Source organism: Patiria miniata, unplaced genomic scaffold, assembly GCF_015706575.1.
Source record: "Patiria miniata isolate m_02_andy unplaced genomic scaffold, ASM1570657v1 HiC_scaffold_24, whole genome shotgun sequence".
Lineage (NCBI taxonomy): Eukaryota > Metazoa > Echinodermata > Asteroidea > Valvatida > Asterinidae > Patiria > Patiria miniata.
In genome coordinates this window covers 9,622,710-9,646,381 of record NW_024037063.1, presented here as the reverse complement: position 1 = coordinate 9,646,381, position 23,672 = coordinate 9,622,710, and the positions used below count along the sequence as shown (strand labels likewise).

Genomic DNA, 23,672 nt, shown 5'->3' with positions numbered 1-23,672 from the left:
TTTTTCATCTAAAAGTAGCTTATTATTATTTTTGGTGCTACATATTTTTTTTTAATATGAAATATATTTCTTGGGGGTTTGGGTTCCGTTTTTTTTTTACTCGCCTTGTAGTAATTGCACTTCCCCAATCTACCTGATTCGTGTATAATAATAATAATAACCAGCCAGAACTCAGCCAGGATCTCGAGGAATCATACCGTAGGATCCGTGTCCGTGAGTTTTACCTTGATTCGGACCCATGTGACCATAACACTTTTGGGTAAAAAGTACCCGGATACCCCCCAAAAATCGTATACCAAGTTTCGCTGACTCGAGTCGCTGTCTCGAGTCGCTGACTCGGAGTCGAGTCAGACTCGAGTTGTTATTTTGTTGACCTGAGACTTGACTTGACTTGGGGAAAAAAGACGTGAGACTTGACTTGACTAGAATTAATTTGACTTTCTGACATTAACACGTTTCTTAAAGTTACCAAAAAAAACCGTAAACCTCTGGGCGTTCCTTCGCACTAGCATAATCGGTTTAAAAGAATGCAGATAAACCTTGACCTGAGACTTGACTTGACTTGGGAAAAAAATGACGTGAGACTGGACTTGACTAGAATTAATTTGTCTTTCTGACATTAACACGTTTCTTAAAGTTACAAAAAAAACATAAATCTCTGGGCGTTCCTGCGCACTAGCATAATCGGTTTAAAAGAATGCAGATAAACATAGCGAATTAGCAACCAGCAAGCGAAAGTTTGGCATCCCGAGCCTGCCACACGTCATGCAAGTGACTTAGCATTTATGCGTGTGTTTTGGAAAACGTATCATACTCCACCTCGTGCATGCGAGGTGAAGTTTGTGCCGTGCGTAGTCCGACTACCATCCATTGTTATAGAGCGGTCATTTGAGTGGTTTACCTTAAGCGTGCTAAATACAACTCTAGGGTTTAAACGACTGGAAAACGGCTGCTACCCCAATCCGCCATAAAGCAACAAGAATTCACATCATGCATTTAAACGAAAACGTTCGAAAGGACATTTTTTCAAACATCCTTCAAACATTCAACATGATGGAACAAGTTTGAAAATATTATATCAAAATGCATTTTTAGACTCCTTATATACGAATTAGGTGTTTGAGAGAGGATGTTTGAAAAGTATGATTTTTTTTAAATCTGCTTACGCGGCACGATGCACGCTTTGATAAACCCCATTCCAATCTCTACTCCCGCGTCAAACACATAAACTGGTTCCCGTACGTGGTATGTGCATGTACTATTTGAAAAATAAAAAATATCACTCGAAAATTTACTTGACTTGAAAAAAAAATTGACTTGGGACTTGACATGACTTGGAAAAAATATGACTTGGATACAACTCTGCGTGTACCATCTCTTGAGACTTTATATTTGTTTATATTGTCATTTCATGAGTGACTGTTACGTTTTTTATATTTATACAATGGGAAACAATCAGTATGCTCAAGTCCCTGATTTACACAATGATAAAAATAAACATGTACAGTACACTTTGGCAGTATGTGTACCAATTTTATTAGGACATGAACTGTACTTCAAGTGCAAATTCAGAGAACAGAAGGCAACTTACCTCTCAATCTTTGGAAATAAGCTGGAAAATAAAAGAAGACAAAAAATGGTCAAGAAAAACATCTGCATTTTTTGGCAAATATATATGTCAAACTACCAAAACCTCCGTTTTTTTTGGGGGGGGGGGGAGTGGACAGGGGTTGGCCAGCCATTTCCATCAACTTTCGTTTAATTGTGGTCAAATATTATACAAAGCGCCTGTCTCGGAGTCGATCTAGCTTCTTGTCCTATCGAATTCGGGGAAGGCCTCAAGTGAGTGATTGAGGGCATTCTGACTTCAGGCTGCGGACAGTCTCCTATAAATTAGTCAGTTCATACCGTTTTGTTCTGAAACATGAGTTCCCGCATTCCCTTCTGTTTTTGGATGATGTTTTTTTTATTAATCATGTTGCTGTTTTATAAATTTGCCTTTATCGTATTTTTTTTGTTTTACACTGATATTGCACTGTTACTTGTTTAGGAAGAGCTTCGCATTCTTTCTATAGATGTTCTCCGTGTGGCTGACAGTGTCGTCCGATCCACGTCTCACAGACCAAAAAATCACCAGCAGTCAACAAAGATCCTGCGTGGGCCGAGTGTTATTTTGCTATTCCGCCCGTCCTCATATTCAACACCCTTCTCATGCATGGCTGAACATCAGTGAAAATGTTTCTGATTCTGGTCAATAACAATATCGAATTTTGGCTGAGGAAAAAAATCGGTAACCTTTCCCGTTTTTGTGGGAGACATGGACTTAGGCCTATGCAAAGAGACATCTTTTTTTACTCTGCCTGTATACATAGGCCTTACTTTTTTAGTTCACACAATCAGAAAGGTTTTGTGTCTATTATATGGTATAAAACCATGCAATTAATCATTGCAGTGAAATTTCATTAATTATCAACGGAAATATCATGTTCCCTCTCCTTTTTTATATTGTGTAAATGACTGTACAATGAAAGACGATCGACAAGGCCAAATTTCAGGATTTACACACCAAATATGTCCCCCCACCAAACGTCCCTCTTTGAGGAGACAGGGGTAGGCCAGCCATTTCCATCATGATTATTCCATGAATTGTGGCCAACTATTATAGATAGCGCCTAGTTTCGGACTCGATCTAGCTTCTTGTGCTATCGAATTCGGGTAAGGCCTCAAGTAAGTGATTGAGGGCATTCTGACTTTAGCCTGCGGACAGTCAGGATCAATGCAACCTTGCCTCCTATACATGAGTCTGTTGTCTGTTCATACCGTTTATTCTGAAATAGGTGAGTTCCCGCATTCCCTTCTGTTTTCCTATTTTTTTTTTATATTAGTCATGTTGCTGTTCTATAAATTTACCGTCATCGTAACTTAATATTGTACACGGATATTGGACTTTAACTTGTTGAGGAAGAGTTTTGCATTCTTTCTATATTATGTTATTTTTAGTATTAGTGCTTAGATGATTCTTTCTTAAATAGTTGAATTATTCATTTGTTTTTTCATAAGTATTCGCCGATTAATTGCGATTTTCATAGTGATTTGAAATATTATTCCTAGCTTATGATCATATATAGTCGTATATCATGTTTATCTACTCTGGTGATTGTTGTCTTTATATGCAATTTAAAAGACACAATCAGCTTTAGGACTTACTTTTTACTAATTAATAGAGAATTAGTGATTGTGTTTGGGTTTTCACAATTTTGTTGACACTACTTCAGTACAAACAATAACTGCATTCGATATAGTTATGATGTAATTTTGTATCTGAAAAGAATTTTACACGGAGGGAGTAAGAACTAAATTAGTGACCAGTAGAGTTCAAGTATGGAATTCAATGGTGGTATACGTATACAAGGAAAGACAAAGGTACTAACTAATGAGTGAACCCAAAGCCACTGGAATTACATAGGACAGTGGACAGTGGACAGTGAATTGCATAGGACAGTGGAGAGGTCGTAGTTTCGAAAATGTGAATTCCCAAGAGGGCAACTAACCACCACCCCTTCCAATGCCATAGGTAACCTTTCCTTCTCATTCATATCTGACGCTAAATATCAACCTGTCTCAAAGGGTATAAATTTTTATTTCACTCCCCGCACCGTGGATCTTAACTCCATTTCATTATATCTAGTGTTGATCGTTATTGTCCAGTTTTAAATCGATGACAAATGTTCTTGTTTTTTCGTTCTTTATCTTGATAGTTGTCTCTTGGTTTTTTTTTTGTAAAGCAACTTTCACTTTTCCCACTCTACCTGATTCGTTATGTTTAATAATAATAATAGCCAGACAGAGTTCAGCCAAGATCTCAGCAAATACTACTGTAGGATCTGTGTCCATGAGTTTTTCCCTGATTCTGACCCACGTGACTAATAACACCGGGGTACCCCCCAAAATCGTGTAGCATCTCTTGAGACTTTATATTTTCTGTCACTCCACAAGTCACTGTTAAGGTTGGTACATATATATAATTGGAAACGATCAGTGGTGCTCAAGTTCATGATTAACAAATGATGAAAATAAACTTATACAGTGCACTTTGGAAGTATATGTTTACCAATTTCAATAGGACATAAACTGTACTTCAAGTTAAATTCAGTGAACACAAAGGCAACTTATCTTTCTCAGAAAGTTCAAACAAAAAATGGTTAAGAAAAGCACCTGCATTTTTGGCAAATATATATGTCACACGAGCAAGACTGCTCTTTTTTGGATGTACAGGGGTTGGCCTGCCATTTTCATCAATTATTCTATTAATTGTGGCCAACTATAAAATATAGCGCCTGGTTGAGACTCAATCTAGCTTCTTTACCTGTCGAATTCGGGATAGGCTTCATGTAGGTGGTTGAGGGCATTCTGACTTCAGCCTGCGGCCAGTCATGTTCATACCGTTTTATTCTGAAATAGGCGAGTTGCCTTCATCGAAAATTATTGTTTTACACCGATATTGCACTTTTACTTGTTCAGTATACAGTATACAAGCACCTAACTAATGAGTAAATCCAAAGTCGCTGGAATTACATACGACAGTGGGGAACCATTCCAGCAAAGGGCCCATTTATGAAAGACACTCTTTTAAAAAACTCAGTTCTACTTAGTTTCACAAAAAAGATCCCCTTTACCTGAACCAAAAGTCTGGTGAGTGTGAACTGAAGAACTAGGTAAAAAGAAGGCTTGAGTTTTTTTGTGGTAATAAATTACGAGTGTATTGAAAAAATAAATTTAGCCACAATGAAAAAAAAATCACCATGTTTTAATATTCAAATTGGCAAATAAAGGGGAAGTTTGCTCAAGATAACCTATATTTTATGATGCGAACTATACGACAGTGGCTGGAGAAGTCATTAATCTGAATTGCCAAAAGGGCAACTAACCACCCTTATAAAAATCCACTACAGCGTGTCCCCAAAAAAATGTCCGTCTCATAGACCACAAAATAATTACTAAAATAAAGTTGTATACTCAATTAAAGTTTACATATTTAGAAAGCCCACTTTATTTTGTAGTTCCTGTGAAAATTTTAAATGAAAAAAATGATAAAAAGAAATGCACACTACAGACATAACATACCTTATTCCATGCTACACTTTTAATTCAACAACTGTGTTGTTGTTTTTGTTATTGAGTAACCATTCCTCCATGGAGTAACTAAAGTCAAGTTCATTTACTTGTTTGAATGTAAACTAATCAAAGTTCAGTTCCACTGGTCATGTTTGCTTTCACAGGGTGTGTTCGACTTTATGGTTTGTTCTTCAATGTCCAGTTTGTAAACCTTTATTGTCCCCCTGCACGTCCTTCCACCTGCAAACTTGGAATGGGCTGAAAAGCACTGCTGTTACATATTAGACTGTGTATTCAAAACCAATGAAGCGAGACCAATGACATTTTCACAGAAGTTACAAAATTAAATGGGCTTTCTTAATCTGAACAATAAATTGAGAATAATACTTGATTTTGGAATTAATTAAGCAGTCTATCAGAGGGACATTTTTTTTGGGGACACGCTGTATAGTTTCACCATTATAAATTTGTAGTTTTACTATAGTTCATCAAAGTTTACTATGATAAGTATAATATATGTAAAGTTTTGTGTAAGGTAAAGTTACTTTTATTTTACTACAGTAAATACTGCAGTATTATTGTACGAAATTTAAAGTTAACTTGTAGTAAATATATAGTGCCGTATTAAAGTTTACTGCAGTTTCACATCATACAAAAAATTATAGAAACACTAAAGTACGACTACAGTTTTAACACTCTACGTTCTACACATTTACTGTAGTTTCACTACATCCAAAAACTGTAGTATTACTTTTTTTAAACGCTGAAGTAGGACTACAGTTTTATCACAATACTTTCCGCATATTAACTGTAGTTTCACTACTTCCGAAAACTGTAGTATTACTTTTTAAAAACTGAAGTTAGGACTACAGTTTTAACACAATACTCAGTTCTGCATATTAACTGTAGTTTCACTACATCCGAAAACAGTAGTATTACTTTTTTTAAACGCTGAAGTAGGACTACAGTTTTATCACAATACTTTCCGCATATTAACTGTAGTTTCACTACTTCCGAAAACTGTAGTATTACTTTTTAAAAACTGAAGTTAGGACTACAGTTTTAACACAATACTCAGTACTGCATATAAACTGTAGTTTCACTACTTCCGAAAACTGTAGTATTTCTTTTTAAAAACTGAAGTCAGGACTATAGTTTTAACACAATACTTTCTGCATATTAACTGTAGTTTCACTACATCCAAAAATTGTAGTTTTTTTTTTTAAAAACTGAAGTTAGTGTAGGGGTCCGTGTCTTGTGAGAGACTCCGTAGTCTTCGTGTGAGACCGTGATTTCATCAGTTCTATTTATAGCGTGTAGCGACATGTCACCGCTATTCATCCACATGTAGTGCAAATAGTTCCTTTGAGGAGAAGTATTTATTTAAAACAGGTTGGAGGCATCAATCCCGAAAATTCTATTAATGTGTGAGAATGTATCCTGTAACTGTTAAAGACACTTTTGTTGAGCTAATAGTATCGGGAGAAGGGTTCTGAGGTGCATTAATCTACGTGTGTTTTGCCATCTTGGAAAGTGATGAGCAATACCGTCCTTTTCGGATCAGCTGCCAATGTGTGAGTACATTGAAGAATAGTTTGAGTCCCAAAACTCAGCTTTTGATGATAATATTTTTAGATCTATTGCATGATTTGTGTCTCATAGTCTCACATCACTGTCCCTGATACTACTGGGCAAATCTTGAGTTCATGTGTTGATTGGAAAAAAGAGTAATTTAAGGTTCATTTGTCATCTCGATCTGTTGAAAACTTTCGTGAGTGAATCACATGGTCGTACTCGGTGACTGTTTCATGTCTGTAATTTACAGTGACTGTTGTATGTCTAATCCTAGCTTTGGTTTCTTGCTCCATAAAATATTTTGTGGGATAGGTTGGCGAGTCTGATGCCATAACACAACCCAGCTTGGCGTTCGGGGAAATTTGAAGTTGAGGAAATTTAGCAATTTATAAAGGACATTTGTAAGGGAAATATATTTAGGGAAATTAAGGAAATTAAGCAACAGTTAGGAACTTTAGTGAAACTCAACTTAAGTGAATAAAAGTCAAAGGGCATTCTATTAAACAGGATTGTATTGAGTTAAAGATAACGGCATTTTGTACTGGAATTTAAGTTACTTGACAATTATAGACCACGCTAATTCTATACCCTAGCTCCTGTAACACTGGTTTATTTCATATAACACACTACTTGCCATTGTGGGAACTGATTGTCATTCATTTAATTCTGCCTTGTTTATATAAAATCAGACATCAATTAAAATAATTTGATATTCCAATTTGAGAAGTGAAACTTTTTGCTTCCGCTTCCAATTATTTTGTTTCTGATTTTGAATTATTGCCTCAGCGTCCTTAACTAATCATTTAGCGGACTTTCCTTCAAGTATCGTGGTGCACATAACACTGCCCCGTGGTCTCCGCGATCTGTGCATTAGGACTATAGTTTTAACACAATACATATTAGTCTTGTAACAGTTTTTACGTGTATTTGTACATGTATTTTCTTCAAATCTAACGTGTACTAATTTTCAGCAGAGAAAAAAAGCCATTCGAATTACTTAAGTACATGTAGTCATGTTTCCAAAAATGATATGCCTTGTGGATCGAGACTTGACAAAACCGCATGATCTCCATACATCGAACTGCATGTGAGGGACACCAAATAATTAGGTACCATGGAGTAATCTACCACTCGCATTCTGAACCATGCAATATTGAATATGCTACAGCACCATATCTGCACAACACAGTTTATTGAGCTAAACAGGAAACAGTCCACATGTTACATCATCAAGAGAATCATGTTACATGCCTAGCCTAACACACACACACACACACAGCATGCATAGTGTAGCATGGGCAAGTCACATTACGCAATGACCTTGCATACCAGATAAACGGTCAGTGTGGAAAATTTGAAAACTGCATTCAGTTGCAACAGTGCTGCAGTGCTTTGCAAGAGGCCAGAAAAGTTGAATTAAACTGGGTCAAAATCATGGATATAGTTGCATGACATGTGCATGCCTGATGTGGACATAAGTTACTGTTCATGTGCACACGCATCCTGTACATGGTTAGCATGTAGAAATACACTGGATGGGGATGATCGATGGACATGTTGGAGCTTAAGAGTTATATAGACATGATGATGCCTGGCATGATATGCCTGGACCATGGAGAAATGCCAGGACTCTTGTCTCACGGAGTCACGCGTCACAATCACAAGCTGTTGTATGCGGTAAGTCTACAAATTCACGTTTGGCTTTTATTCAGTTTGTTGATGATATTCCGTTATGGCTGTCCTACCCCACACTTGCAATTGGATCACGACATGCTGGATATTAAATTAGCTGTAAGCATATGTTAACGTTTAAACTGAATGACTAGGAAAATTATTATTGAAAAAAATTGGACCCAGTTTGTGTAATATTTTAATTATTTGTTTGTGTGTATTTTTTTTTCATTTCAGATACATCGTACAGCATTAGCAGCAAGAACTTATCCCCCAATCCTTGACAAAAGTTTGGTCATTTTGGTGATGTGTAAAAACATGTATTATAAACCACAGCAATCCAGGTATTCCATTCAGCCATACATACTGTACATGTGTTTGTTACTCTGTTAATTTACTTGGGCTCGTGAGATATTTCACAACAAGATTTCACTGCATCCTACTTTTGCAATGCAAGAACAAACTTACCAAAGAAATTTTAGCAATAAATTATATCCAATTTCAGGGCAAGCTGAAAAAACATGTATATGCTGGAAGTACATTTTCATAATTTTACCTTTTAAAGGGCTATGCAGATGATATGCGTATTACTTCAATAACATGTAAGCTGTGGGCAGTTTTTTTTGGTTTAAATTTTTTACAGTCACAACCCTTAAATTCAAACTTTGAAAACTATTCTTGTTGATAGATGGCACATTTTCATTATAAAAGACACTTTGCACAGACAAATGTACTTTTTGTGGCAAACATTGTCACAATAAAACCGGGGCTTCGTTGTGTTTAAAGACTGCACCATCCCCTTTGTAATAACCCAAACTTAAGTGTATTCAGCTGTGCTTTTTTGAGCTGTTCATTTTCCTGTTCATAACTTTTTAAGGTTAAAATGTTTACTGTTATCAACTCGATATACATGTACATGTAGGTTTAATTTTATACAACAGTCTTGGATGCATACATTGTGTGCATGGATTTGTACAGTGTGAACAAGTCCTTTTTCTAAGATACAGATAAAAGACAAAATTTGAGCTTAATTGAAGGATAAGACCATATTTTAATTGCCTTCAAAAACCTGTGCATTCCTGTTTGAGAAAAATGCTTGTGTATGCATTTTTGAACATTTGATTCATGTTTAGTTAAATGATTTGTCTATGTTTGCACTTTTTAGGGTGACATGTCATTTAAACATCATAAATATGTTAATTTTAGTAAAAGTAATGCACATGTATTTAATACTTTTTTGCAGGTGCCATATAAACCAGGTGCCACAACATTGACGGACATGTACATGTTTATTATTTAACTTCTTTTTGCAGATAACATGTGTAACACAAGTATGAGCTGATAACTCCTTCGTTATATTTTTCAATTTATTTTACCCTTTGACAAGTTCAATTTACAGTCTTTGAACACTTTTTGCATTAAAAACAGTTCTTTAGCTCATTTAACAAATAACTGAAAGTGAAGATACATTTTTATTCAAGTACATGTACATGTATTTGCTCAACTTGTGAAATGTAAACTTTATTTTATTTGTGTGACAAATATAGGATGATGCACATGAAGAAGAAAAAAAAGTCTTGTCTTTTTTTTATTATGTGTCCTTTTAACGTTTTTTTAAGTTAGTTTGCCCATAAAATGTTGTTGTCCACTGGTCATCGGAAAATGAAGCAGTTTTGCTGGAAGATATACATGTAGTGTACGTCGTGGTAAACTGCACAAAAGAAATGTAGTAGTGATTTTGGAGTTACTTACAGTACAACTACAATACTTGTATTCATTTTTACTGCACTAAATCTGGAGTAATATCTGCACTAAAACTGCAGTAGAATTATAATAAACCAAAAGTGAATGTTCATATTACCGTAGTAAAATTGAAGTACTACAGCGCCTAAACTACAGTTGCCACTGCAGTAAATATGGGGTAAATACTACGATAAAATTTTAATAAAAATGCAATAAACTGAAAGTAAATTACTACAGTGTTTTTGAAGTGAAACTGCAATTCCACTACAGTAAACTTTTTTTTTACTACAGTAAATATGCAGTTAATCTCTACTAGAATTATAATAAAAGTATAATAAAACCCCCTTTTTATTTTAATATTACTATAGTATTTTTACTACAGTAAGTATGCAATTAATCTCTAATAAAATTATAATAAAAGTAAAATAAATCCACATTATCAGACAACACACAAAACCACACAGTGAGAGTTGATTTGACTTTTCTGGCATAGATTTTTTGAGCCGCTAATTTATGTTGAACTGTATTAAATGTCCGTAAATACGTTAACAAGCTATAACATACCAATAATTACCTATTTGCTAAAAGATATTTGCCTTAGAAACATTTTAAACAAGCTAAAAACGGGGCACTATATGCCTATATTACTCAAGAAGTTATTTGTAGTTAAAGCACACCGATTTGGTCCACCGCTCGTAGATACGGTTGGCATGCCCCATCAGTACAAATGGGTGCTTGGCGTACTTTCTTACAAAGATTAAACACAACTTGTTAAATGTTTAACGTCCAAATTCAAAGGTTTTACTTAAGAACTATTCACCCAACTTGTTTATTTAGTTTGAATTGAGGCACTGTCCGTCGCTCCCAGCCAACTTCGCCAAACGCGCAACGCGCGCTCCATGGGACGACAGGCAGTACCCTCACACCCTTACCCCGAAGAGTAGAACCCGAAAAGAGAAAGACTGAACGAAACAAATACTAGCGTCAGGGTATTACTGGAGTTGTGTATGACTATTACCAACTGAGGATAGAGTCGAACTGCTACCATTTTTTTTTTTTTTTTTAAAGAGTTAATGTTGCAAACATCATTAATGCTGTAACCTCATCGGCATGCTTGCCACAAATCTTTGGCACTCTTCCTAAACACCACAAGCTGCCTCTTTGAAATTTTTGAAAATTAAACATGCATAATAATAATACACTTTACAAAGTTAGGTATTATAATCATACGCCACAACTTGATCATTGGATAACGTTGTCAAAAGAGGTAAAACTGATTACAAATGTTGATTAAATACTTTTATATATTTCTCAAACCAATCCTGATCGATATAGATTCAATTGATACAAAGGGGGAAATGTTAGTGGTTACCTTCTAAGCTGGCCTACAAAGTGGCAAAACCATTCGTGGACAAAAAGAGGACGAAATGTACTATTTTCCCGTGGGTAGATCTAATCTAAATCCGTAAGGGGAAATATCCCCAACATATCAACTTCCTATTGTGAGTATCACTAACGTGAACTAAACAAATTAGCTATTATTGCTCCTGAAAAAGGCGAAAAGCCAGTACGAAACCCACCCTGGTGGAAAAGATCGAAAAAGTTCCCTTCCGGCCCCCAAATAGGCGACCAAGTTTTCTTTGCAGTTTTTGGAGCAAAATTATCTGGAGGCATACATTTTTTTTTTTTTTACTTTTTAATTGTTTATGTTATCTTCCAAAAGTACAATTATTAATTTAATCCCCTTAAAACAATGAACTTGTTGAAGTAGCCGTTATTAAATGTAAACAGTCAATGTATAGCTATAGTTAGTCATTTAAACTGTTACCTGAAGATGAGTATTTCGTGTTCAATGTAAAATAAAATACAGTACAAAAAAGCCAGGACTATGTACAACCTACAACCCAATACAATGACATCAAAAGCATGAATGCAATTTAGAAAGTTCTAAGTTGTTATTTACTTAGCAATATTCATTTCATGTCAAGAAATGTTTCTAACCAGCTTTATCTGTTCCTTGTTTTTGAAGCCCAATTTTTTTTTTTTTTTTGAAAAATCATAACCAGCAGGAGGCTTAAGTACGGTGCATCAACGTTAACATGACAATGGGAAATATTATTAAACTTACAGGTAGGCCTACATATGAATAGTACAATTGGGCTGCTAAAGATCTGGGTCAAGCACGTAAACGCGCAACGTGTGGTTAAATGTATGTGTCTACAGATCATATAACTTAGCGTACACTTTATGTTGTATTATCCTCCTCAATGCCATCATGCTTTTAAATCGCGTCAACTTAATTGAAATGGATGTCCATAGAATTTAATAGGTCATGGTCAAAAAAGTTTGCCGCTTTTTCTGTTGACAGCTATTTTCCTGTTGAGAGTTATTTTCCTGATATTCGCCTTTAGGCAACAATTTATAATCTGGACGCCAAACTGGCAAAATTGCTGGACGATCAGTACCAACCAAACTTGACAAGATGTCCAACCTTGGAAGACCTCTATGTTGCAAATCAGAAGAGCATTCGATGGTATGAGTACCGGTCCCAAACCAATTTGTAGCGTGTGCTATCCCCTTGCATCCTGCAACAGAAAATACTCAAAGCAGCAGCTATCCTTTGCAAACATATCTTTTAAATGTATTTATTTATTTTTTGTTTATGTGTTCGTTAGGTTTTTTGTTTGTTGGGATGTTGGGGTGTTTATTTTATTTGTTTTGTCAGGGTGTTTGTTATCATCATTAACATTATTATTATATAATCTACAGCATCCCACAAATGGGCGACAGGTTCTTTTTTTCTTTTTAAAATTTATTTGGCAAGTCACATCTGGATTTTGGCAACATGCCATGTGGGGGTGACAAATTGGAGTCACACTATTGTTAGAACGACCCTTAGGACAAGGAATGTTTGTGTTGCAAATTATCTAGCTCGAGAAAATCACCAAATTTCGTGAAGAAAAGATAAGAGGTAAACTTGGATTAGGTGATAGTTTAGGTTTGTGCACAAGTCTATGATAAAGCCTCGCTGTTATAGCATTAGTAGAAATTATTACTATTTAATTATTAAAGTTTGTAGTATAGTATTTCATTATAATTTTAAATGTTAGTATAAATTCCTATGGCTTCACAAGTTGGCCATGGTGACAGAAAAGGATGTCAAGCTAAACAGGAGAGAAACTATACCTCGAATGAATAGGTCCCCCTTAATTGTGTGAAAAAGAATCTAGCATTTTGCTGCAATCATACAAGGTTGCAGGTTAATTACACATTGTCAAGCGGAGCCTACTGCGTTTTTGGACTCTTTGGCCAAGTTCCTTGGGTTAACAATTAACATGCCTTTTCAAAATAGGTTAAGATAGTGCCCATCCAGTGATCTCAGATCTGCCAACCTGCTCCGAAATCAGCTGCTCTGACAAACAGCGATCAAGTCATGTTTGGCCAAAATCGCACATTTATGTGGAAGTACTATCTTATCTTAGGAACTGTCAAGATTAATCATGCCAGTGGGGACACCGTCACTCCTCTTCTTCTTTTTTTTTTTATTTTTTTAATTTGCATTAAAGTGCTGTCTTTACATTAAAGTGCTGTCTTTACATTTAATTGTGTAGGCCCTACCATTAATATCATCATGATTATGTTTATAACTATGTAATTGGCATTACATGCACTGGCTAAAAACTGCTCAGGTTGCACCGCGGTGTTATTATAGGCCCCGGGCCCCTATTTATTGTATTAGGAACCAATGCCGAAAGATCGGCTCAAATTAGCTGGAGAACAATAACATTTGTCAGACTAGAAATAGTCTGAAAAATTAATTAATTGCCCAGGGCTGTTTTAGCTCTAGTATCTTACTGGATTTGTTTTTTTTTAATTTTTATTTTTTATTTGTGTGTTTGTTAGTTTATTTATTTATTATTCATTTACTTCTTATTATGTTTTACGGTTACATTTGCACTCTGGCCACGATTTGAGACAAATACAAATGAAACAAATGAAATAACTGAATACGCGCTAGGGCTTAGCGCCTGCTATTTTTTTCATGAGTTTTAGTCCTATATGTTAGGAAAACAAAACAAGCCCCACTGCATGCCTCAACATGTAATATATATAGGGCCAACAAAGGCCTATTAATGATGATAAATGGCTGGCTGCAAAAACAAAACTATTGATAAAATTCAATAATTATTTTTTTTTCAAATAAAATGAAGTAGGGACCAGGTATCTCCGTTGAGGGAAGTAATTGCAAAAGTGAATGAACAAGTCAACTGAACACTTAGAAAAGCTCATGCTCATAGTCATGGCTTCAGGAAACCAGGATGTAGGCCTAGGCTTATTAATTATGGCAAACAATTAAGCTACCCAGGTATAAAGTTGACTCAGTAGGCTACCAAAGTTAAGGCCTCGGTGATCAAGTGATGCCTAATCGCCATGATTCGCCTTCAGCTTGCAGTGGATAGGCATTTTAACTATCGCGCTTAACGGTCCCCGAATGATCGAATTTGTATCAAATCGGCCTAGGCCTATGCCGACGTCAACACCGATGCCCCGTCTGAGTGATCATGGTGATAGGCCTATTACATTCAATGTGCCGTAAAACTCATCAGACATATTGGACAATTTGTTCAGTTTAAATATCAAAATCATTAATTCAACTATCCAAATTAGGTCAAACCATGGAGGTATGAAAGGAAATTAGATTCAATCAAATGTTGATCGATCTCCGCACTTTCGATAGGGCCCTACCGCTGGCTGCGTATAATTGAAGCCTAGCGTTAAAACTAAAATCATAGAAACGGTGAACAAAAACTTCACACGATATTGCACAGTACAACAAACAAACGGGCCCAAAACAAATGCTGTGTGATTGGAAAATTCTCACCTTGAATTCCATCATGCATGGCATGTTTGAGCATGATGTCCAAGCCAGTGCACGAAGCGGGAAATCTCGAGAGAGGGTCGTGAAGAACAAAGATCCAGCGTTCATACTGTACTGCAGGCCGACACGTAGCCGCGGTCAAGCATGCTGAGAACACCAGCCACCAGCACCGGGGCGGATTGAAAGCTGGGCGGGGATGCGCCGCCCGGACTCGGCTGGAACGCACCGTCATGGCCGTTGATTTAGCACCTGGACTTCGGTGTCCGTAAACTTATGACGGGCCATGATTCAAGTAGGACTACACAAGCTTCAATCATGGACGGCTGACATAATCCAGTGGTGATTCAGCATTCCAAAAAGTACGAGTAGGCCTAGGCCTATAACGCTGAGAATTCATGTTCTGGAAACCTTGGACGGCTGTGACAAATCGCATGAAATGTCGAAAAGCAAGCGGATCGCTTGGGCTGACGTTCTGACGAGGCATCTTGTATTGTAAAAGCTGTATGGTCGTACTCGTAGGATATACGTAAATGCCGTCTCCACTCCCCAAAAGGTCACTGAAGTCAGCAGCATAACATTTGCAAATCATAAGTTCACTAACCGAAGTTCAAATGTGAACGAAAAATCCATGGAATGTAAGCGAACAAACGCTTATTCCAGGAGAAATTTATTTTTGTTGTTGCGGTCTCAAAAAGCTACGCCGAACTGGCCTTTCATCCACGGCGTGTACGTACGTAGTGCGTCTGTGCGCGCGCTTGGACTTATCACATTTGTATCAATATTTATATCTCCCTTGGAAGTTACATCAACTTCTGCCTATTAACAGCACTTTTGGCTTGATGCCAGCAATGGATGGCCAGCTGCAATTTGGGCAATCAATATGTTTACTAATTCCACACCATAGCAACCATCCGCTGATTAACAGAGAGTTTGAAACTCAGCCAGCCGTGTGTTCGTGGAGAATAATGTATTTTATCTTTCAGTGATAAAATGAAGTATATTTTAATTTTACCATAGTTCTTCTGAAGTAAATTACAATACAACTGCAATTAAATTATAGTAAATATGAAGTCATCAAAACTACAGTAAAACTGTAGTTTTACCACAGTATACTTGCAATAATTCCATAGTTAATTGTAGTAAAATCACAGTTTTATCACAGTATCACTGTAGTTTTACTGTAGTAATTGAGAAATTTCGGCCAAAACACCATGATTTTACTGCAGTAATTACTTTAGTTAAATCAAGGTAAAAATGAAGTAGACCTAGGTATTCATATTATAGTCTTACTGCAGTGTAACTTCAATTTAATTGCAGCGTTAAGTACAGTAAATCTATGGTGGATTTTTATAAGGGCACCTCTTTCCAATAACGTAGTTAACCTTCCTTCTCATCCATATCTGACGCTGAACATAAACTTCTCTCCAGGGGTATTAAGTTTTGTTTCACTCTCCGTTCTGTGAATCAGCCAGAGCTCAGCCAAGATCTCACGGAATACTACCGTAGCATCCGTCTCAGTGGGTTTTACCTTGATTCCGACCCATGTGACCACAAACCCCTGTGTGTAAAAAGCATACCTTACTCCCCAAAAATCGTGTTCCATCACTTTAGACTTGATATATCTTCAAGTTGTCATTTCACAAGCCGGTTTTGTTGGTATACATGCATGAATATGATGGGAAACGATCAGTAAATGTTCAAGTTCATGGTTTACACAATGATGACAGTAAACACGTACAGTACCATTTGGCAGTATGTGTACCAATCTGAAAAGGACATAAAACTGTTCCCCAGTTGAAAATTAAGAAAAGACAAGGCAACTTACTCATCTGTTGTGCCTGCTGCAGTTCTGGAAATTAAATGAAAAAAAGGTTAAAGAAAGCACCTGCATTTTTTTCAAATATGTATGTCACAACACCAAATTTTCCCTTTTGGGGGGTTGGCAGGGGTTGGCCAGCCATTTCCGTCAATTATTCCATTAATTGTGGCCAACTATTAGATACTGCGCTTGTCTTGAAGTCGACCTAGCTTCTTGCCCTGTCGAATTCTGGATAGGCCTCATGTAAGTGATTGAGGGCATTCTGACTTCAGCCTGCGGACAGTCATGTTCATACCCTTTTATTCTGAAATAGGCGAGTTCCCGAATTCCCTTCTGTTCTCTATGATTTTTTTATCAATCATATTGCTGTTTTATGAATTTGCCTTTATCGTAAATTATTGTTTTACACCGATATTGAACTTTTACTTGTTTAGGAAAAGATTACATTTTTTCCTTAGATGTCAATTTTAGTATTAGTTCTTAGAGTATTCTTTCTTAATTAGTTTGATTATTATCCATTTATTCATAAGTATTCACTGAATACTTGCAATTTTCCTAGTGGGGATTTGAAATATAATTATTCCTAGCTGTAGTGCCCCTCTCAGAGAGCTGAAGGAAATTACCCCCACTAAAAAAAATAGTCTTTCCCCTTATGCTTGCCTCATGTGCTTTCCCCATGCTCATGTGACTAGCACATGCTCACTTTTAGCCTGTACAGCTGGTCAGCTGGGCAGTGACCCAGTTGCCATGGTCACTTCATTCTGATTGGCTAAGGCACCCAGCAGGAAATGGAACTTCACCCCCTTTGTTCACCTTGGCTGTGTCTCAAGCATTCCTTGATGAACAGCTAATGAATAAAGTCCATCTTCCAGTTTTATGCAACATACTTATGTGTGCATAACCTTTGCTCATTTTTCAGGTATGTTCATTTCATTTCTATATCTCATACTTTAGACTGAGTTGTATTTACTTGATTGTAGAATTGATACTTTATGGTCTTTTAAGAACCAAGTGATTTTTGGTTTAACATTCGGCTTGAAAGAAACCTGAGCAACTTGAGAAGTGTTGAACTTTGATTTGTGTTTTTCTGAAACTTCCCAAATGATAGTTTCACTAGAAGCAGGACACACAAAGATTTAGATTATAGTTCTGGAAAGTTTGAGTAGATTCATTAAGTTTTCAGTAGAAGATGCTAGATTTTTGATTGAGTTTAAGAACCTTTCAGAAGGCTGATATGTTTTCAGAGATGCCAGATTATTACGTTAATTGATGAGAGCAATTTCTCAAACTTTGAAGGTATTTCTAGGATGTTGAAGAATGTGTAATTTAGTAGCTCTTCCACTTGTTCTGAACTTTTTGGAAAGGTTGAATTTATTGTTTGCCATTGCCACTTTTCTGATAAAACTTAGTAGAGTTTGACCATGCATTTTTATATTGCAAGTATGTGGCTATACTTTAGTATATTGGACAGGAAATGGTCCTAGCAGTAGATTAGTCACGCATTCCAGGAACCAAGCCCTAGCTCATTAGTATTCGGGCAAAGGGTAGAAGGGACAGGATGTGCCCAGGTGGTTCACGGGTCAGTGACTACAAGCCCTGGTAGCGTTAAGCAGTTGTTTATCTCTAACTTTAAGTGTGTTTATGACAACAGCTGTGAGTTCTTGCTGACCAAACCACATGAAAACTAGTAGGGCCAAGAACACCTAATTTTCTTGTGCATATTTAATGAGGTTGACTTCACTCTTTATTTGGTTTAGTTAATTTAGCAACTTGACTCAGTGAAGAAACAAAGTATAGATTAAGGATTTATGTGAGCATTGCATTTGGTAATTGTGTTTCTTTGAGATAAGCTGATGTAAATCCAGCCATACTTATATACGAATATTTCTTGCTTCAAGTAGATATAGTTTCATTTCTTTTAGACTGAACATGATTAATACGTAGACTTTTTGAATGTTAAATTTTGTTTGATAACTTGTTAATGCAATCAAGGTGTTGATTGCATCATGGAAGCTATTCCTTGATGAGCAGCTAATGAATAAAGTCCATCTTCCAGTTTTATGCAACATACTAATGTGTGCATAACCTTTGCTCATTTTTCAGAATTGAAACCTACCCCGAGCGGGGCAGGCCTACATAGCTTTTAATCATAGTTGTTGCACGTTTATCTCTTCTGACTGGTGAATGTTAACTTTATGTACAATTGCAAAGACATCATCAGCTATAGGACTATTTGTTTCACTAATTAATGGAGAACTATTGATTGTGTTTGTGTTTTCATAGTTTTGTTGGCACAATCAATAATTTCATTTCATTTCATTTCATTTCAGATTCATATATTTTATGTCAACATCACTGAAAATGTGATAACAATGCTCATCATACTCTGCAAAAAGAAATATTTTGTCTATAGCAATATATAATGAATAAATAATGAAGTAGTGTTAACATGTAAGAAAAGGGAGAAGCAATTACGTTTTGTTCACCTTCCCTATGCAGACAAAAACAAAAGAAAATACTGGCAAAAGGACAAAAGTACATACAAAAAATGGGGACAAGGACATGTGATGCATGAGTGAGATTGGGCAATAGATATATAGAGATCAATAAATTTGATGTAATAAAATATAAAGAGATGCAAATATATTAAGTGTTGTATAAATCAGTTATAGAATTCTTTAGTTTTTTTACAAAAAGATGAAAAACTGGCTGACTGTTTAAGGTCTGTATTTAAACCATTCCAGCATAGGTCCCCTTTTATGAAAGACACTCTCTTTAAAAAACTCAGTTCTACTTGGTTTCACACACACAAAAAAACCCTTTAGCTGAGCCACGAGTCTGGTGAGTTTGAACTGAAGAACTAGGTAAAAAGAAGGCTGGATTTTTTTGTTATAATAAATTACGAGAGTATTGAAAAAATCAATTTAGCCAAAATGGAAAAAAAAATAGCATCGAGTTTAACATATTCAAGTTGGCAAATAAAGGGGAAGTATGCTCAAGAAAACCTATAATGTATGATGTAATTTTGTTTTTGAAAAGAAGTTTACAAATATGGAGTAAGAACTATACGACAGTGGCTGGAGAAATCATTGATATGAAATTCCAAAAGAGCAACTAACCACCCCCTTCCAATACCGTAGTTAATCTTCCTCCTCATCCATATCTGACGCTGAACATAAACTTCTCTCCACTGGTATTAACTTTTGTTTCACTCTCCGTTCTGTGAATCAGGCAGAGCTCAACCAAGATCTCACGGAATACTACCGTAGAATCTGTCTCCGTGAGTTTTTCCTTGATTCCGACCCATGTAACCAAGAACCCCTCTGTGTAAAAAGCATACCTTACTCCCCCACAGACATGATATATCTTCAAGTTGTCAGGGTAACATGGAGCCCAACTTCTCACACCTGACTGACTTCATCGAGCAAAAGGCGAAGATAGCAAGTAACATGTTTGGCCAGAATATTGGGACAAATATTCGAGCAGACAAGACATCACATCCCAGCTTCAAGAGTAAACCAGCTAAGGTTACCACGCTTGCTACTCAAGGCTCTAATGCGGTAGGAGAGACAACAAATGGACGAAGTCGTCCTCAGCGAGGAAACTATATGCCGAAATGTCGCTGCTGTTCCCAATCACATATGTTGGAGGAATGCAGAGAATTCCAGCAAAGGTCTTATGACGATAGGCTGAAGTTCGTCCGAAGCAACAAGTTATGCGACAACTGTTTCCGACCTGGGCACATGGCTAAAGGTTGTATGCTGAAATCAACATGTGAAGTCAGTAGCTGTACATGGAGGCATCATACACTGTTACATCCTCCGCACAGAAATGATAGAGTTTCAAAAGGTGAAGGTGCCAATTATCCAAGTTCCAGTCCTGCATCTGGGGCTGGGGACAAGAACCAGAGTCACACTACAAGCAAGCCAGAGAGCAGACAGCATGGAAGTGTAAACGCAACTGCAGCTTCCATGAACAGAGTGTGCCTAAGAGTTGTCCCAGTCAGAGTGCAGGGAAAGGACAAAGAAGTTCAAACATGGGCACTGCTTGATGGAGGGAGTGATACATCACTGTGCGATAGAAGGTTGCTAGATCAACTAGGCCTTAAAGGCATAGAAAGGAACATCACCCTCGCTACCGTCAATGACGAGCACAGTGAGAAGACTGGAGTTGAAGTTAGCCTCACAGTAAAGACTTGGAGGGACGTCAGAGTGTTGACCTACCCAAGGTGTGGACTGTTGACAAATTACCGATTACAGACAGAAGTTTCCCAAGAGAAGAAGACGTCACCCAGTGGCCACACTTACAGGGAATAAACTTTCCTGCGATCAGTGAACGTCAGGTGATGTTACTGATTGGGGGAGACACTCCGGAAGTCTTCTGGGTCCTTGAAGAGCGACGTGGCAGGAGGAAGGAGCCATATGCTGTTCGATCTCTCTTGGGATGGACTTTGCTGGGACCTACAGCGACTACCGAGAAGCAGTTCAGTTTCAAAGTAAATCACGTTTTGCTTGAAGATGACTTGCTGCTACGCACAGTTGAGAAATTCTGGGAAATGGACTTCGGCGGCAAGATGGCTGATGGTGAAGTTGCTGACTCGGTGGAAGACAAACGAGCTAGGACCATCATGACAGAAACTGTAACAAAGGTTGATGGTCACTACCAGGTTGGTCTACCGTGGCGTTCAGGGTCGATGTTTGCCTGACAACCGCCCTCTTGCAGAGTCAAGACTACAATCATTGAAGAGGCGATTCCAAAGAGACCCCAGCTTGTATGAGAAATATAAGAAGACCCTTGATGTCTACTTCATGAAAGGTTATGCCAGAGAGATATCTTCATCAAGTCCCCAGGGTGTCATGCCTGAGACTACCACTGATGAGCAGCTTGCCAATGGTGTAGAAACCGCAATAACAGGTCACACGGTGTGGTACTTACCTCACCACCCAGTGCTGCATCCACAAAAGCCAGGCAAACTTAGAGTAGTGTGCTGCCAAGTACAAGGGTGTATCGTTGAACGACCAGCTGCTTCAGGGACCTGATTTTGCAAATAATCTAGTCGGAGTACTGACGAGATTTAGAGAAGAGCCTGTTGCACTGGTAGCTGATGTTGAAGCAATGTTTCACCAGGTTAAGGTGCCTGATAATGACAGCGATGCCCTGAGATTTCTCTGGTGGCCCAACGGAGATTATTCCAAGGAGCCAACGGATCATAAGATGCTGGTGCACCTGTTCGGTGCGACATCATCACCCAGCTGTGCCGGATTTTGTCTCAGAAAGACAGCTGAAGACAACCGAGAGAACTTTGACAAGGAAACCGTCACCACAGTTCGGGAGAATTTCTATGTAGATGATTGTCTTGTGTCAACGAAGACAGAGAGTGAAGCCATCAGGTTAGCCAGTCAGCTTATCCAGTTATTAGCCAAAGGAGGATTCAGGTTGACCAAATGGGCATGTAACAGTCGTGATGTATTGGTGACCATTCCTGCTGAAGAGAGCTCCATCGGTTGTTAAGTTGGATTTTGATCATCTGCCAGTGGAGCGTACCTTAGGCGTGAGATGGGATGTTGAGGCTGACCAGTTTGGGTTCGAAGCAGCTGTGAAATGCAAGCCCGCAACAAGGAGGGGCATCTTGTCAACTGTAAGTTCATTGTATGACCCCTTGGGTTTCCTCGCACCATTTATCCTGCCAGTTAAAATTCTTCTTCAGGATCTCTGTCGTCAGGGGCGTGGCTGGGATGAAAAGGTGGAGGAATGCGAGATGATGAGGTGGAAGCGATGGCTGGATGACCTACCAAGGCTGACGTGCGTGTTGTTGATGTGCATGGAAAGATCCACTGCGCATTTGTCATGGAGAGGGGCCCGATTGTGTCCAGTGAAACAGGTCACCATTCCTCGGCTAGAGTTGTCAGCTGCAGTTTTGGCGGTGAGGTTGAATCAGCTGATCCAAAGAGAGATTAGACTGCCTATCACGGAGACAGTGTATTGGACAGACTCCACGTCAGTTCTTCAGTACATCCAGAATGAGAGTCGCAGATTTCACACATTTGTTGCGAATCGCGTTTCAAGGATACAGAGTGGACATGACCCATCCCAGTGGCGGTACGTGGACACAGCCAGTAACCCGGCGGATGATGGCTCACGAGGATTGACTGCAGACACCATGATCAAGAACCAACGATGGCTGAACGGACCTGATTTCCTGTTGAAGGAAGAACAACACTGGCCACTCCCACCTGTTGTAATCAAGGGGCCCTACCCAGATGTACTACCCGATACTCTGCAGAGTGATCCTGAGGTGAAGAAAGTTGTCCAGTCTTACTCAATAGTTGAGAAGGATTGTGTACAGGAGTTAGATACTCATCCTGGAGTCAAATGAAGCGTGGAGTTGCCTGGTTGCTAAGATATAGAGATTACCTCTATGCTCGTGCCAAGGGAAGACGGGATGCCAGCGAATTCTGTTGTAGGAGACTGTCTTTGTCAGAGCTGCAGAGAGCAGAGAGAGAAGTCGTCAAATACACCCAGCGTCAGTCGTTCCGTAAGGAGATTGCTGAACTTGAGGCTCATGCAGATGACAACAGAAGAACCACCAAGAAGAGTAAGAAAGTTCCGAATGCGCTCCACAAATTGAGCCCCATTTTGGTGGATGGAATTCTCCGTGTAGGTGGACGCCTTGAGAATGCGCCAATCCAACATGACATCAAGCATCCGATTATCCTGCCAAGCGATCACCAGGTGACGAGGCTGCTGATCGAACATCATCATCTCAAGGTTGGTCATTCAGGGGCAGGTATGACATGGACGTCACTAAGAGAGAGATTTTGGATACTGAAGGGAGGATCTACAGTGAGGCGAGTGATTGGAAAGTGTTTC

The 23,672-nt window shown here is 38.1% G+C and overlaps 1 protein-coding gene and 1 long non-coding RNA gene across 2 annotated transcripts; both read left to right on the top strand.

Moving 5' to 3' along the window:
• Positions 1–7,811: 7,811 nt before the first annotated feature.
• LOC119732562 lies at positions 7,812–10,978 on the top strand. The gene is made up of 2 exons (XR_005271564.1): positions 7,812–8,367; positions 8,599–10,978. It is a non-coding gene; the product is annotated as an uncharacterized LOC119732562 (long non-coding RNA).
• A 10,169-nt stretch (positions 10,979–21,147) lies between these two features.
• On the top strand, positions 21,148–23,178 carry LOC119731907. The gene is made up of 3 exons (XM_038205192.1): positions 21,148–21,468; positions 21,930–22,254; positions 22,337–23,178. The coding sequence occupies exons 1-3, from the start codon at positions 21,148–21,150 to the stop codon at positions 23,176–23,178; spliced, it is 1,488 nt and encodes a 495-aa protein (XP_038061120.1).
• Positions 23,179–23,672: the final 494 nt, after the last annotated feature.